This window comes from Dromaius novaehollandiae, chromosome 23, assembly GCF_036370855.1.
Source record: "Dromaius novaehollandiae isolate bDroNov1 chromosome 23, bDroNov1.hap1, whole genome shotgun sequence".
NCBI classification, from domain to species: Eukaryota; Metazoa; Chordata; class Aves; order Casuariiformes; family Dromaiidae; genus Dromaius; species Dromaius novaehollandiae.
Window position 1 is genome coordinate 3,805,850 of NC_088120.1, and position 17,912 is coordinate 3,823,761.

The window sequence follows — 17,912 nt, forward strand, 5'->3', positions numbered from 1 at the left end:
GCCTGGGACGCGCTGCCCCGGCCCTGCGCGCTAGGCCTCGGACAGCCCGGGGGATCGCGGATTTTACTGTTCCTACCCCTCTTCTTTCCCGGTCTCATCCCCCCAAACCCCAGGGCACCGAGAAGGCCCGCAAAGTTACATCCCTTGGGCTAAATTCCTCAAAAAGGAAACTGAGAATCACATGCATAACCCCGGATGCTAAAACGCCTTTTTACTTCTATGGGGCCTTCCATCTTGCTGCTTTTGGAGAAGGAAGAGGGAGATAAAAACAATTTAAATGCCAGCAAGTATAAAAATAGCAAAAAATAAGCTGAATGAAATGCTCCTGCACCAAAGAAGCTTTTAAAACTCTTGTAAAATGTGTTTCAATGAGATGACTTGACAGTTTTTTTTTTTAAGGATCCTTCTCAGCTTTTTGAATAAATAGGTAGAAAACAAATCAAGACAATAGCTAATACTGATCATATACTCTGTTTTTGGTATGGATAGTTGAGCTTGTAGGAGGGAAAACTAGATTTCACCCATACTCCAGTGAGCCCCAGCTCCCCATAGAGCTGTCACTAAAAGGATCAAACACCCCCGAGCACCACAGGAAGAGCTATCACTACAAAAGGATCTCCCTGGGAGAGGTAAACTTCCTGCAGTACATTTTCAGTAATTCTTACACTGGTAGCAAACACATCTGTGAGGCAGGAAAGTTCTCTCATAGTGCCAGGATGCTTCAGCAAGGGAGAGGGGAGTTTCTGCTTGCAATCTTTCACATACATGTATTTTCATTAAGATCACTGTTAAAAATAGTCTCTGCAGCAGTCCCACTGCTAAGTTTAACAAAGCAAAGAAGGAAAAGGAGTCAAGTAATTACAGCAGTCCTGGGTCAAGGAAGCAGTTGTGTTGCCAACTTCATTTCATGTGCTGAAAGAGACTTGGGTCTGGCCAATTTCTGGGATCCTAAAAATAACGCACTCAGGCTCTCTTTAAACATGAGTGAAATAAGAGCTTTCATTTTCATATGGAGGTGTAATATCAAAACAAGTCTCCCCATCCAGCAGGCAGCGCATAAAGCGACAAGATCTACCATGCAGGAGGAGTATTTAAAATAAGGACCAGAACAGCCCATACTCTGTTCCCTGGCTTGAGTCAGGTTCAACAGTACAGGCTTAGCAAAGACTTCGTGTCCCAGCAGTAGGCAAATATTCCAAGTTTACCAGTCAACATTCAAGGAAGCCAGATTAATCTTTCTATGACCAGTTATCGGACAGGATTTCTGCACCAGAGTTTTATATATGTCCATATAAAGTCATTCAGCATTTTCATCAAGGTTAGCTTAAGAAAAATCAGGGATTGTAGAACTAAAAATGGAAGAAACACCACTGATGCTGATATAAACAGTCTCCTGCACCGACTGCAAAGAGACACAGTTGCAAACAAATACTTGTGCCAGTGTCTAAACTGCAAGACAAAGAATACGACAGAGGCTTTTAAAAGTGTTTATTGACAGTTATTAGATGGAATGATGGCGCAATAGTGCAAACCACTGTGCAATTGGGAGAACACACTCCCTTCCCAGCTTTCACATTTACTTTATTATACAGGAGACATGGAATAAGGATTAAATACAAAATGGGTCAGTATGCTGCATTTACCACACTGTGATGGGCTTTGGACAGATTATTGTTCCCTCAGTGCACGTCAGTTCAGAGCTACATCAGAGTGGGGAGTGGCTGCTGTGTTCTGTCCAGCTCTACTAGCTAGACATTAATTGGAACTAGAGATCTTTTTCATTTCCACACACATTCTCAAACATTCTTAAAAACCTAGCACTTCACTCAGCCAAGTTCTGCACTTTCTATTTCATAAACAATGGAAAATATCAGATGCTCACAAGCAATACGTAATATTCACTGGTACACTACAAGTGAGCTTCCAAGAGTACCTCTATAGAAGCAATGTTTCAGGTAATACTCATCTATTTTGCTAGCTTGTAGATTTAGGTGCCCATTTTCCCATCTTTGCACAATTCTCTCCCTAAAAGCTTCTGAAAAGCAATTAGGAGTGAGCAGCTAAACTTTTTTTTCCCCTCCCCCTACTTGATATGGATTTTGTGCACCTTAGTATTTCTAGTGCTCAACAATCAGCATTGGAAGAGTTTTATTTGCCCAATAATAAAAAAAAAAAAACCCCACCAGCTAGTTTTTCTAAGGAAGTTGCACTGTTAGATTATCTTAAGTCAAAGGTGTTCTGTCCTCACAAATGCTGCATTTGAAGAAGAAAAAAAAAAAAACCCCCAAACTCCACAAACCACCAACTGCGCTCAAACATTAATAAAACAGTTACAAGTCTCATGGCTAAACTGACCAGTTACTAAGCACACTAGTGGTTCCAACTGTGGTCATCCATGCCTACTTCTTACCTTTCAAATCTGTAGTGTTATCTTTCTCTATAAGAGAGTTTAGAACCATGGCCACCTGGAGACTAATTAAACCATGGGGCAGACACTGGAGACTTTACAAACTGCTGGATTAAGGTAATGCAAATCTGTATTGTGCCCTCTTTCAGTGTCATTCTTATTCCAGTCCAAAGTTACCTATACATACAAAATGTTAAAATTGTGCCACTTGTCAAAAAAACCAAGACATCTCCAATTACTGATCACACTTCAGTATACATTTGGGACAGGGAATAATACATTACAGAAAGAAAAAACACCAGATCTTAGTTACATAAAACAATATAATTTGTATATAAACTGATAAATACTGTCTCCATGGTTCACTATTTCCATATACTAGTTATCTGCACATTAGTTGCTAATATCTATTACTAGAAGAAGTTCCGGCTTCTGCTCTCTCAAGGTGGTCAATTCATTTCTGAGACTAGTCAGCCTGTTCGCTCTAGGGGAATGAGAACTGCCCTCTGCAATAAGACTAGGTTCCATGTGAAAATTTCATTTTGCTGCCTTCCAGATAAGGAGTCCTAAGATTAGAGAAGCCACAGCAAGACCAATAATCAGGATACAGATCTTCTTACGGGATTTCTTCTAATGAAAGAAGAAGAAAAAAAAGCCATTGACACCAGGAACAGATGACAAGAGGATAAGCAAGCTTACCACCTAATATTACTAACTTCAGTGCATTAGAGCACTTTGTACCCATCCTTTTTCAAGAGAAGTATACAGACTACACTGCTTAAACAGTGTTTAAACTGCATGAGCTTACAGCTAGCTGTTTTCAGTTTCGGCATAGTCCAAGAGGTGCAATTAAGTCAAAAATGTGACAAGTCTTACTTCTCTCAAAGCAAATACAAGTTTCACTCAAATTGGTTATAAAAAGAGAACTTTACAACATCTAGCATATGCTTCTCATACTAAGGTAGGCCACCATAGCTTCAAAGGAAAAATAACCACCTCTAGCTATTTGGATTTTCCAGTCAAGACAAGTAATAACTGCTAACTAGTTCTCTGATACAATCTCTCCTTGGTCATCTGGAGCTGGCATGGAGATAATATTGCATTTCTACAGTTTAAAAGCTTTGATAAACAGTTACGGTACTTGGATTTTTACAGCTCCGATCACTTTTAATCATCCCAGGAAGCTACAATCTGTCCATATATACAGAATACTTTTATCTAAAGATGTGAGGTTAGCTATATAAAGCCACTTCCTCCTCTGTCCAGAAGAATATGTCCAATACATGTCCAATATCTGCCAGACTTGAAGCTTCACTTTATAGCAGAACCCATGGAAAGAGACAATGATACCATCTGCTGCCAGCTGGCAAAAAGCTACTTTCCTTCCCTGCAGCTAAACAGCACAGGAGTTTTATTGCCTTCCAGTATCTCCCCACTTGACAGCTTGAGAAAGTCCAATTTCCTATCTCGTATATTGTCCTGAACTGCCAGCAGTAAAACTCCATACCGAACTGACTGACTGAGCACCTTCATTCCTTCACTGAATCTGAAACTACAAGGACAATCAGGAAAGGAGCCTACAAGAAAACACTAAATATCATAAACAAAGGAGTTTGCAGTGGCTGTCGCTGCTGCTTAAGAGAGTTGTTGGGACTTACAAGACAGACCAAGGGATGGGAACTGAGCAGTTAGAAAGATGCTGCAAGTCCTGGTGAGTACAAAAAAGTTCTGTAGAGTATGGTCTTGACTGGTATGCTTACAAGATGGGTACAACATGAGAGTTTTCTTGTTTAACTATTCTGCTATCTCCTGAGAATGGCAAAGCTAGGCACTTAAACTCACTAAGCACACCCGCATGAAAAAACAAACTAATTGCATATCCAGGCATTAGAAGGCTAATTTCAATATTGTGTTTCTCACTCAAGTGTCTTATTTATTCCTTACAGTACAGCTCTGTGGGAGTGCCAGCTTGCACAAGCCATTTTTAAGAACTTGTTTGGTGTGCTGCAGTCCTCACTAAGCGTCTTGTTATGCCTATACCATATTGCACAAATTTATGTTGACATTAATGCAAAGCATATAGAATTTACCTGATAATAGGCAGCTCTCTGTAACTGCTCACTGCCTCTTTCCACATGGACTTCTGCACTTTCCACGTTTGCCTCTATGCTGTCTACAGAAAAGTGAGAGAATCCATTGTAAGAGAATTCAGAGCTTCCATGTTAAAAACTGAATATGTGATATGATTGTTTTTATAGAAAATATTTGAAAAAAATCAAGTCAGACAGAATATGTAACTGAGCTAAACAAAACCTTTCTATTATCCATATGCACTTACCAATCATATCTCCTTGGTCATGAATCATCATGGCTAAATCCTTAAATATCTGATTGACATCCAAAATGTCTGCCTGAAGGCAAGAGTTTGACAAGTTATAACAACCACTGGTTACAACTTTGCTAAATCTCATTCTTAGCCCCTCTTACAACCATTGCTCAAAATAATATAACAGATACCATCGTTCTGACTGATGTGACTATGTTACCATCTATGGAGCTGAGGATTAACCCAGGAGCCTACAATATTTCTGCTACTCAGTGTTTGTTTCAGCACACTGGCAATTAGCACGGCATGGAATTGAGATGAATTGTCACATGAATTGCTCCTACCATCTCCGACGGATCACAGGTCAACCCTGAATGAAAATATACCTAGTCTTCTTCAAAAGGAGTGGGGAGACAGATCTGGGCGTCAAGCCTCTCTACAAGAAGTTTTTTTCCCTCTCCTCTCGGATTTCTTTAGCCCATCCCCTTTAGTTAGCACTGTGTGACATCTTTAGTTTAGCTCCTAGCACTGTTAACTGTGCAGGATCTCCTGTTCACCTCTAATTGCCTGATTGCTGTTTCTCTCTCTTTAATAAGTTCAAGGTCCTGTTCAGTTATTGCCACATCTTCTTCCTGAGACTGCATTTGATTCCAGTCTTCACCACTAGAAAGAGAAAGAAAGAAAGAGCCTTTTTCTGAGGGTAGATATTGCCACACCCAAAGTGCCAGTGAGTTAAACTTGAAAGTTTCCTGCCAGAACAACCCCTCTCCACCAGGTTTCTGGGGGTTCCTGCTATTGCAATTGTATACAGAGATGAGACTAATTAGTGGCAACAGTTACAATCAGAACAAATGAAAAATCGGGACAGATCAGGAAAAGCAGGTCTTGCACAAGACTATTCTAACAACTCAGTGAAGAAACTGGAAAGCAGCCCATGCATAGGATACTCTAAGTCTGACCATTATCGATGGCATTATAAAAGAAACCTTATTATTCCAGTGTTTTTTTTGTTGTTGTTGGCACATTAAAAAAAACCCCAAAAAACAAAAAAACCCAACATCTTTCTTTCCTCTCACCATCCCCCCCAAGAAGGGAGAAATCATGGGTGAAAGTCTTGATGGAGAACAGCCTACAAGCCCAACACTATCAGACTAAAAAAACACCAGACAGGAATATAGATACCAAGATTCCCGCTTGCTATCTGGCATTGGGAGCTCAGAGTAAGTTCAAAACCACCGCACAAGCTACTGATTACAGCAAAGGCAGTACCTATAACACAAGGTCACCTATATATTTAGCATAAAAAATTCTTCAAGGATAACGTTGTCCTTTTCTTAAGAAAGGAAGGCGTACTGGAAAGTATGCCTGTTGAGTACACACCACTAAATAGTAAGTTTCAAAGGCTCAAAGTGCCAAAAGAAATGAAGATAAGCTAGATGATATCAGAAACAGCTGACACATCCAGAAACTCAGCTCTGAAATGACAGTAGGGTTTTCAGATATTTAAGGCAAAAGTTTCTGACGTGTAGCACACAAGAGCAATATCAAATGTGGAGCAGCTGCTGTGTAGCACTACTTCTCAAACAGCTAAGAGCCTCTGCATTAATAAGTACCCACTTGGCTCCCCTTGCTTTGGGAAGCAAGGCCTTCAAACTCATCACAGCATCTGTATAACCCAGCAGTGTGGCGTTTTCCCTTCTGACTCAGTATGTGGAGGCATGGGGCTACTAAGGGGGAAGGGGGTGCACCACAAGAAGCTGAGCAGATAAAGCTCACTTTGGAGGTAGAGGGTGGATGGACAAGACATGGAAGCTAGGTCTCTTGATTTAGAAGATTAAAGGGTATATACACATAGGGCCAATATATTTCACCCAGGATTTCTCAAACATATGTACAGTAGAAGCTGACACAGTAGTCAAAGATACTTTTCAGGTGCCTTGAGTTGACTTTACTTGTATCATACAGTTCATATGCTATTTTTCAACCTAGCTTCTATGCAGGCACACAATTACTGCATAAGCCCTAGAACTTCCTGACATGTTAAAGTAACATTGGCTTGTTGTGCATGTTCTGTGGTTAGTCTGTCAGTGAACGTTAGAAATGCCCAGGAAAATACCGTTATACAATGTAAAAAACTAACTGCATATATTACAAGTACTTTAATAATTGCATTTTAAATCTTTTTGCTTTGATTTCAGCTAATGAAGCCTTGCCCTGAGTTACATTAATATATCTTGCCATAAGAATTTTAGTTATACCTAGGTAAGAGTGATTATGCGCATGTCAAGAGTGCAAGTACTTGTTACCTATCAAATGAGACCAGCTGTTCTTCTCTGAATCGCTCATCAGCCTGGAAGAGGAAAAAAGTGTTATTAATTTTGCAGACTACTAGCACAACTAGCAAAATCAACAGCAGCATCTTGAAGACAAAGGAGCACACTGTGCGGAGAATTTTTTGAGAATGCCACTGTCACTTCAGCTTTTAATTTACATGTCTCTGCAAGTCAGAAGCCATTGAGAGCCAGAAGAGCTAGTTTGTTTACTCAGATCAGTTGGCATTGTTTGTCACTTCCCTTCTCCATGTGTAAGAAAAATCTTAGTTCTTATGATTCTTAAACTAGGCATAATTCCTAAGAGCATAATCCAAGTGATAACTGTGTTCCCTTGTGAAAGTTAAGAATATGCACTTAACACAAAGCCCCAAAGCAAGGGGAGAGAAATGCTCTCGCTGGCCCTTTTATTATGAATTCTTAGTAGCCACTGCTCAAAACAGAATAGAAAGAAGGTTTGAATGTACATTAGGGATACTAGCAGGACAGGAGCTGTAAGAAAATAATAAAAAAAAGATAGTGCGAGACTTCAGATGTAGTTCAAGGTATGGTAAACTTCCAAATGACCTCCTAAATTTTATAGCCTAGGGCTGACATCTGTCAAAGAACAGCCTGCAGTACTTAGCTATTAGCTGTACTTTGCCTTCCCCTCTCTTGTCATCCACAAGATTTGCAACTGCCAGGATTCTCTCATCTACTAACACTGACAAGCAGCACACTGAATTGAGTGTCCACTACTTACAGCATCTGGAATGGTAAAATTAATGCACCAAGGCCCCATCTGAACCCAGTAATGGTTCAGTAGATAGCTACAAAGTTGGTAGGCAAGTAAGAGATCTCAGAGAAGACTCGTAATTCACCACATGACTACAGAATTCCCATAAATACTTACAGAGATGCGGGAGCCAGCTCTCGCCCTTGCTACAGTCTCCTTCTCCTTCTCTGAAACTCGCCTCTGTATTGCTTGGAAGTTATTTAAGGCTGCAGAGAAGTCATTCATTAAACGTTCTTTCTGAAGCCTCTGCTGGCGCTAAAGGATTAAAACAAAAACAAGTCTTCAGATATTCCCATTCATGTTAATAGAACTGTCCAGACACATATCCTTTCTCTCTCTCTCTCAAAACAAACAGAAAATCTCAAAACAAAAACCAAAAAATCCCAGCTGACATTCAGATCTCTTGGTTCCAGCATCCTGGGGAACTTGAGGGAACAGAAGAACCACCAAATTTTCATTAGTTATACCAAATGCTCTATGCCTTGCCCACTGCAGAATAGCTTTGAGCAATGAAGTTCTCTAGATGCAGTCTGGTTTTAACTCTGGAGTAGAGAGACCTACACTATTCCTGGAATGAGATCTGAATAAAAGCAATCTATTACATTTACTTATGTATCTTTTGGATACCTATGATTCCTTCCCCTCTACTCCCTATTTAGCCAACCTATTAGCCCTTGACCTTTTCTCTTCACTCCATTCTCCTTCCCCCCACTGCTCTCAACAATCCCCTTAACTCTCTTATGAATGTAGAAAACCTAGAATACAGCGCCCCATCAGAGAAGCATACTTTTAAGACTAAAGAGAGCCCCAAAATTCCAGAACACCCATCACCCCCACCTTTGGGAGCTGTCTCTCAGCCACATCACACTACACACCTGCCATTAGTTGTTCGGAGAATATCCTCTTAGTCTTGACATCCATTTCAGTTTACCTGTTCTCCAAATGCATCAGCTGCAATATCCCTGGTTATCCTCATTTTACAGTATCAACTTATTTAGCTTCCCTAGAATGTCTCCTTTTAGCATTCTGACATCCCAGTTAATGGAAACACCAAGTTGTGAAAAAGTTTGTCTCAAGGACATTTAATTCTAGGGCCGATTCCTACGCTTTCTGCTAGAGAGATTCCCAACAGCCCTCTCACGATAGGAGGAAGCAGCAATTTGATCCTTCAGCAAGTTCACATCAATTCAACAGCCATTCCAAGGAAATAAATGTGTTTTCAAATAGATTTTTCCCCCCCCTATTATAAGCCACCATAGCAGTCTTACAAAACACTGCAGCTTCTATCTGAGCTGTTTGGAAGCAACAGCCTCTCTGCCAGATGAGATCTTCAACATGCTCATGCAAGCTCCCGCAGATTTTGGATGGACAGTGCAACAGGCTTCATTAGGCTTCAGAAGTCACTGCCACATTCAGTGATATGCATGTGACTGCATTTTGCTCACCAGAGGGAGATTAAGTGAGAAATATTTGCTGAACAAACAGCCAAAACATGGCCATGCTTACAACTGGCATTTAAACTTTAAAATATAGAAGCAGAATAAGGCAACAACTGCTGATTCATATCCAAAGATCATCCCCCAACAACATTGATTTATCTGCTTCTGTGATATTGTAGTAGCGACTTAAAGGCAAGAAAACTCCAAACACAGAGGACTGTTCCTTCCCTTTCCAATAGGAAGGTAGAATCTGAAAGACTATTCAGCAAGAGGTAAAGCCATAATCATCGCCTAACGATATTTATTCATTCAAATACAAGCATGGAGAGTCAGCTTTTTTCCTCCAGCTATATCACAGCGAAGTGCAAGCTATTTGACATGACCACAGTTCATACTGACATGCAGTTTGCTCTGAGTTCTTGTCCTGAAACACTGCCTCACATGATCAAGACACTTTATAAACAAGATTATTTTTCAGAAATGTACTCAGAAATACAGAATTGCATACTCAGCTCTTCTCAAAGATTTAGGGCTCCTGATTCTTACACAAGCAAGTTTTATACCCATTTTGCAGCTGGTAAAGTTTAAGCTGTTTTCCCAATGTCACAGAAGCATCAGGATGTTATCAGTTTAATGTGTCTTCCCACTTCTCCAATAGTTTTTTCTCCATTATGAAAGGCTACTGTCCCTTCAGCTGTGCCAGTTCACGCTTTACGAGGCCGTGCTCTAAGCTAGATCCATGAAATGAGTGATTTTTTAAAAAAATCTTCAGATGAATTCCATGTACATACCTGTTCAGAAGCGGACAGAGGAAGTGGCAGAGACCCCAGTTCCTTTAGATATTCATTGGTCTCCTTAGCAAGTCGGTTGGCAGAATGCTGTAGCTGTTGTCTAAAATACGGGTTCAGAAAGAGTTACACAAGGTTCTCTCCTGAAGTGGTCTCTGAACAATTCAGTTTTTACAATAACAACCAGAGGCTCTGAGATCACACACACACCTTTAAGGATTTTTTTTCTCCAATGCTGCCCAATGCCCCCCCCCCAAAAAACCCACACCACCTAGAAACACACAAGAGTCAGTTTTATGCCAGAAATGTCATCCATGCTTAAGGCACTACATAGGAGTTAAAGAATTTGACTTCAATGTCTAGGAACTTCTCAAGTTGATAAAAATCTAAGGACCTTCCTGAACAAACACCTGAAATGCTACTACACAGCAGGGATCACCTCCCTGTGCTAAAGATGAATAGGGAAAAATGGAACAAAAATGTACTTTCAGCTTTTACCATCAATTTGACACTGTCCGACCTTAAAAAGGGATCTAATGTATTTCTGTACTCCCTGCTAACTGGCATAATTTAGTAGTTAAAGATATTTCTCTCCTATAGCATAAGAGAGAAATTAAAGGGAGGCAAAGACAACTTTATTCAGTGAACATAATCACTGTTCTCGGGTGAATTACTTATGTTACCAATTGGTAACTAATTGCTCACTTGACAGCCTCTGACTGCATTAGTCAGATTTACATTTGATAAAAATATGGAGATCTCAGATCTCCAAAAACTAATTAAAAAACCCTAATAACAGAAAAACTAATAGTGTAAACCAGGAAGACACAAAATCTTCCTGGGACAAAATAATAAAGCAAGAATCAAGATTTTTGGTATTTAATGGGTGCAAGATGCTTGAATGAAAGTCATCCATTCAGCCTAATAGATATGCAAATCTAAGTATTCTGGTTTCCTTGCTGCATGAATTCACCTGTAATATGTGAACTAAACACACCACTCATGCATTTTTGTATTAATTTCTATGGTTTCTGACAATTTATTGAGTGCAACCGCTCTCCTCTTAAGAGGGCCATGTCCCTATAATGAAATTAACTGGAAAGACATTCATTTGGCTGTTGGAGACTTTCTTTAATCTACCAATTAAATCCAGGTCAAGTCAACTTAATAGCACTGGCAAGCTCATTCCTTTCTCTCCCGATTGGGTTCTGATCGCATCCTCCAAATCTAAGTTATGAGCTCATCCAAAATCAGCTATTACAAATAACACTGGGATGTTGCATGACTGACTTACAAGTCTCCTTTTAGTTTTCCAGAAATTATGCCTTTCATACTTTGCTATTTATGCTTTTCAAGCATCTACTAGATGCACAGACATACAGACTCCCTGTCTAGTCTAAAAGAGAGTTTGGACTATGCAGTTTAAGTGTATCTTCTATATTATGTCCCAGGGGCATATTGTTGCCTGAGGTTATACTTGGCAATTTGGCTGCCATACAGAATTACTAGTCTTTCTAATACCCAAATCCTTCTGTATTACAAGCTACTTTTTCATCAGATATGGATCTTCCCTGTTTTCCTTTCTCCTCCTATGTCAAGGCCAAGTACCTAGTATGGCACTCATTCCTTGCAAATCACAAGTGAAGCTACTAAAATAAGACTAAGTTTCAGAGTACAGATAATGCATGGCTGATGTACTAGTCTTATCTCCTTTTTTTTTTTTTTTTTTTTAAACACATAATTTATACTGTTTCTAATCATTCCTGTCAAGCAGCTTTTAATGGCTTTTCCGGAGTTTTGCAAAAACACCTTAGCACATCTAGGAAACTATTTCACACATCTAGTCTTTTTGTTTTGTAAGACTATATTAAATTTATCCAGTAAAGCATCTCCCCAAAGCAAGTAATCCAGTTTCTCTCAATAGACAGAGAAATAAAAGAGAACCTACACAAGTGTTAGCTCAGTTAATACTTACAAGTTTTCCTGCAGCTTGCTGGAATCCTGCTTGGTTCCCAGCTGGCTCATCAAATTCTTTATCTGAGCAGCTGAGGATAAAGAGTTCACAAGGTAAGAGAGTAGAACAAAGTTTAGAGTATTTTCTTCCTTCCTGAAGATATTCTTCTAGCTCCCCACAAAGAAGGTTTTCTCTCAACATTTTGCTTAACTCTGGCTTGCATGACAACACTTACACTTTGCATTTAGAGCAAAGCATGCATTTTAAACATCCCCATTTAGGCTTGATGTAGCTTACTCGACTAAGTGTTTCAAATGAGAAAGACAGAAGTTTTGAGACATGCATATCCTGAAAACAAGTCTGCGTGGCTAAAGCTTTTGTATTCCTCTTCCTCAATCTTATTAAGACCAACACACATAGCTGTTTATTTCTATCAACCTTGCCATTTGTGTATTTTGGGCTACCAATGCCGCAGAACTACTATTACTAAGCTGTCTTGTTACTGTCACATACTCTAAAGTTACTTGAATTAGTGCTTTCTTAAAAAGAAAAAAAAAAGTTAAGTAAGGAAAGGCCAAGGGTTGCTATCAGTTTAAAAAAAATAATTTGAGTTTAGCTACTCACAATAGCCAAGATTTATTGGAATACTGGGACAAATTTAATCTTTTGAGAACAGCAGATACTAATGGTGATGCTCCATAGTTAGCTTGCATCAAATTGAAACCATAGCCAGAAGAGATATTCTAGCCCTCTTCCTCCTCCACCCCGCTGTGTATTTCCACCATTTCCCTTATGTAGGCACTATGATCACACAATCACATCAAACTGTCAATCCACCCGAAAAGTATCTACCCCTTTCTCTTCCCTTGCACCCCCCAATATTATTTTTGGTCAGCTGATCTGTTTTATTCTACAGCTGCACAACTGTTAGTATTGCTAGAAAGAGATGCTGGGAGCACCACTTGTGACAGCAGTACCGTGTTCAATTGGCTTAAACTGGTTACAAAATCATATCCTGTGCTTCCAAGTGGTGAGACAGGCAAGACCAAGAAGTATAAGCTTGACTCAACTGCCTGTAGAACTACATTAAGTTGAAATACCCAGTACTAGACATTACCAAGAGCTACTTCCAATTCACTTGTATCCTACTGGTGTAATTTCTGCTTTCGGCCTGGAGCAAGCCACTTCAGTTGATGAAACATGTTGCAAAAGAAACACCAGATTTCTAGGCTGGCCACTTCTTTTAAAGTCATGCCAATAACTTACAACAGTGAAAGCTCAGCTAAAGCTGCAATGTGATTTAATCAATAAATAGGCAAGGAGTCAGACTTTTGCACACCGAGAACATACTGTTTTTCTAGAACCCTATTAGCTCACACAGCGAGTTGTCCAACAACTTCCTATACGCTGAGCTGAACATGTGTATTCTAGCAAGCAAGACTAGACTTACATCACAAATCTCTCATCTACTGGAAGATCAGAAGAGTCCACAATCAAGCTAATTGACTCTACTCCGTAGTGCCTAGACATTTTGTGCCTTGCTCTGTGTGTGTGTGTGTGGGGGGGGGGGGGGTTGTTTTTTTCTGAGATTCTTGCGCTAGTTCCATCTCTGCTCCAGAAAATAGATGCTCTGCTCTTGTGCTGGTGTGAGACAGGTTTAGGGGTTTGCTACGCTTAGTTTTTTCAGCCAATGACAACGCACAGAATCTGACAGCGAAGAGGCTGGGAGGCTAAAGAAAGAGATAGGGATTTTTTTGCTTTATTATTCTCTGGACAGGGGCCATACGCATCAACTGGAGAGCCACAGGAATAGCCCTGCCAGTCAGTAGCTTTCAGTCACCCGACTCTTTCATTTTACACTGCAAACCCTTCTAGGCAGAGGCTGTTGTACACCTAAAGATTACTTACAACATTTCAATCTCTGACCTAGATGCTTAGCTACTATTATAGTCTTGCAAGCAATAGTTTTGATAGCTCAGGCCACCATTTTTTTTTTTAAAATAGTTTGCACAATGTGCTAACTCTATGGAGCTTCTCAAGAGGAGTGAATAAAAGCCTGCCATGTCCACTGTTTGCTTGCTGTTTTTTCTACAGGGAATGAAATGAGAACTGAGGAAAAGTTTAAGGCATCAGTTTCCCTTTTCCTCCTAGGCTTCAGGGGAGGGCATTTATAAAACGTGGAATAAAATTGATTACTGTAGCGTTAAGTTAGACGTTGTGTGTGCTCCCGCCCACCTTGCTAAAAACCGTAAGAGCATTTGTTCCCCTTGAGATAGGCAGCGCACTGAGATAGGATGGCTACTGGTCATGAGACAGCAGAGGCTTGTCCTACGAGAAAGAGAAGCTGAGCCAACAAGAGAGAAAAGGGAGATCCCAGGGAAAACAGATAAACACAACGTTTTTTGGAGAACTTAAGAGCATTTAACTGGTGGCCGCAGCAATGCAAAAGGAAGTGAACACAACTTTGAGCTAAAGCAGGGCAGTTTCACAAATATTAATAACTTAGTATAGTCATGTTTGAGAAGTCACCAAGTTTCAGGGGAACCAACATGTTTAACTGACCTTGCCCTAAAAAAAAAACAACACTGCACCTAGATTAGGCTATCTAATGCCAGTTTTAGAAAAGGTGCATCAAAGACTTTTGGAAACAACTCATTCAGTAAGAAGCATTTCAGGGATCAACGCTAGGATTTCAATGATCAGCTCATGACCATTCATAACTTTTTTTTTTAGTGACTGTCAGATGACCAGAAGAACTGTAGTGTCATTTACTTCAGAGCGCTCTGCTCAACAACTGTTGCTTCTCTCCGCACAATTGGGCCAATGAATTTAAGAAGAACTTTGAAGGCAAACACCAATATCCAGCAATTCTTCCGACGAAAAGCCTCTTCCACGGTCTCTGAACGACACAGCGGTCACCTTCGGCCCGCTTCTGCTCGGCGGCACCACGAGCCCCCTTCTCGCCAGCGAGGCGGGACGCAGGAGGCCACCGCAGCCCCCCGCCAGCTTCGGGGGCGCCGCACCAGCGTTTGCGCGCAACGACCCCCGCACGCAGGCCAACAACGACCATCCGCCGAGGAGGCTGCGCCCCCTCCCCGCGGCAACGCCGCCCCCTCGCTCGCCGCCGCCGCAGGGGCGCCGGCCCGGGCCTCGCCGCCCCGCCCCGCCCCGCCCGGGCCCGGCCGCACTCACTGTACTGCGCGATGCGCTGCACGTTGGCGCTGCATGTCTGGATGATGCCGCCGAAATCCCGCGGCGGCGGGGGCGGCGCCCCGGGCCGGTAGAGGTCCAGCGGGCCGTACGACATGGCGGGGCCGGGCTGCGCGCAGGGGAGCGGGGCGCGGCGGCACCGCCGAGCCAGCTGCCAGCACCGCTCCGGCCGCTGCGCATGCGCCGCCGCCGGGCGCAGCTGACGGGCCCGGCCGCATATGTGCGCCGCCGCCGGCGCCTGCGCGCTCGCGGGGGTGGCGGGCGCGCCGGGTGCCATGGCAACGCGGCCCGGCGGCCCTCGGGGCCCCCTCGGCCTCCCCGGGCTCCCGGCTGCCTCGGGCGCCCAGAGGGTGGCGGGACCGTCGCTGGGCGCGGCCCTGCCGGCGCCCCGCGGCTGGGAGCTCCCCCCAGCCGCCCTGGGACGCGTCCCTGGCGCTTCCAGGCTGGGCCGTGACTTCGTGCGGTGCCTGTCTGCGGGGAGGCAGGTGTCTGCGGGGCCGGGAGCTGACCTGAGCACGCCAGGGCGGCAGCGGTGCAGCGTCACGGGAATGGGTGGCTGGGGGTGAGGAGGAGCCCGGCGTGGGGCCTGGTGGTGCCACAGCTGCACGGGAGGACGCTGAGGAGGAGCCCGGTGTGGGACATGGTGGTACCAGAGCTGCATAGGAGGATGCTGAGGAGGAGCCCGGTGTGGGGCCTGGTGGTACCAGAGCTGCACGGGAGGATGCTGAGGAGGAGTCTGGTGTGGGGCCTGGTGGTACCAGAGCTGCCTGGGAGGACGCTGAGGAGGAGCCCGGTGTGGGGCCTGGTGGTACCAGAGCTGCCTGGGAGGACGCTGAGGAGGAGCCCGGTGTGGGGCCTGGTGGTACCAGAGCTGCACGGGAGGATGCTGAGGAGGAGCCCGGTGTGGGACATGGTGGTACCAGAGCTGCCTGGGAGGATGCTGAGGAGGAGTCTGGTGTGGGGCCTGGTGGTACCAGAGCTGCCCGGGAGGACGCCAAGGAGAATGGCACAGCTGTTTGCGGCTTGGTGGCCCCTGACTACATGGGAGGACACTGAAGCGAAGCCATGGCTCTAAGTGCGTGCTTTTACTACTAAGCAGTATCAGAAAGCATGGGCTGGCTTTGAGGGAAGGTTATTCCCTCCTCACGAGATTGTGCCCCTGTCTGGGCCCATAGTGGTGTTTCGGATAAGGTCAATCAAGAACTCGCCGTTTTTCTTAGATTGGCCAGTTTTTGATTGGCCAGTTTTTGTTGTATCAACCCGTATCATCCAAACTAATGCTGGTGCCCACACAAGGGAAATATGGACAAGGTGCAACCACGGACACAGGGAAGACCAAGACTCCCTGTGTTGGTCATAATCTGTGTTTAGATGAATGTAGTGCAAAATCACAGGTAGCTAGCTAACTTTTTAGGCCTCATTAGAGCTAGATAAGATGGATCTGGCTTTACCATTTTTGAAATGCAGTGAATGTTACAGGCTTTGTAAAAGGTCTGGATGGAATTTATATTTAGCCAATAAATCAGTATGAGAATAATAATAGTTTAAAAGTAGAGCACACATAACAGTTTAGGATTAAACTTTAACCTTTATCTTTCCATTGTTGTAGTGCTGCCAAGGGCATGAATACTCACTCTTTCCACATATACTATTTTAAGTTGCACCTCAAAACATAACACACACATTTTTATGCTGACTCCTGGGGAAAAATCCTTTTTCGAGACAGCAGAGCAATTTAAATTAAACCATCAATTATATTGTTTGTTTGTTTCAGATCACAAACTTTAATCAAGCTGAGGCTGTAAAATGAATTTGATCTTTTTCTGTTTTAATTTTAGATTAGAATATATAATTAATGAATTTATAGGTGCTTTTTAGTGCCACTGCTGGAGGAAATCCTATTTGAACTCTACAAAGCTATTATAGCCAACAAACCAAAACATTTGCTCCTGTCCTAAAGACACTAAAGTGGTTTTAACTATGCATGTATAAGTGATACTGTTATCTAAAAATATAGCCTCCTCAGGATAAAATTACTTCAATGCTAATGCCTTCCAATAAATTAACAAAGTTACTGTGAACATTTAGCACACAGGCAAGTCCATATTTAAGGCTCCAGTCTTAGGCAAAATCACATCAGTGACTGAAGAGTGAGTCTCACTGCTTTCATATTGCAAATGCAGGTGGGGGAGATGGACATATCACCATGCTGAAGCATTTCAATTTTCATTTGATCAAGTTCAGCATGGCAAAATGGTTTTGGTTACTGCTACCTTATTGATTTGGGGCTTCACTGTGTATTTATTAGTGAAGCTGTTGGTGTGTTTCTGTTCTATGAGTGCTGTAAATATGAAATATTGTAATACAGAAAGCAGTAGTATTTTGCATGTGTATTCACAGAGATTAAAGAAATCACTTTAGCAATTTCTGAATATAAAATAGAAAACATTAGAAGTGTAAAAAATAGAAAACCTGCTTTAATTTTGAAAAAAATTACATTTTAAAATTATTCAAAATTCATATTTTGACAAAATTTTTCAGCTTACCTGTTTTTGTTTCATTAGTAAGGCAGTGCTAGCTTTCAAATCAAGAGTATAGACTACATACTTTTCTACTACATACTGCAGAACCTGTATTATATTAAAGTATGCACCATTTTTGAATAAAATTGTATTTGCTCAGA

The 17,912-nt window shown here is 42.3% G+C and overlaps 1 protein-coding gene across 1 annotated transcript; it reads right to left on the reverse strand.

Moving 5' to 3' along the window:
* Positions 1-1,473: 1,473 nt before the first annotated feature.
* On the reverse strand, positions 1,474-15,443 carry STX12 (syntaxin 12). Its single transcript, XM_064524916.1, has 9 exons — positions 15,212-15,443; positions 12,041-12,110; positions 10,069-10,168; positions 7,956-8,093; positions 7,040-7,083; positions 5,291-5,396; positions 4,746-4,818; positions 4,498-4,580; positions 1,474-3,037 (listed from the first exon to the last, which is right to left on the reverse strand). The coding sequence occupies exons 1-9, from the start codon at positions 15,324-15,326 to the stop codon at positions 2,945-2,947; spliced, it is 822 nt and encodes a 273-aa protein (XP_064380986.1). The 5' UTR covers positions 15,327-15,443; the 3' UTR covers positions 1,474-2,944.
* Positions 15,444-17,912: the final 2,469 nt, after the last annotated feature.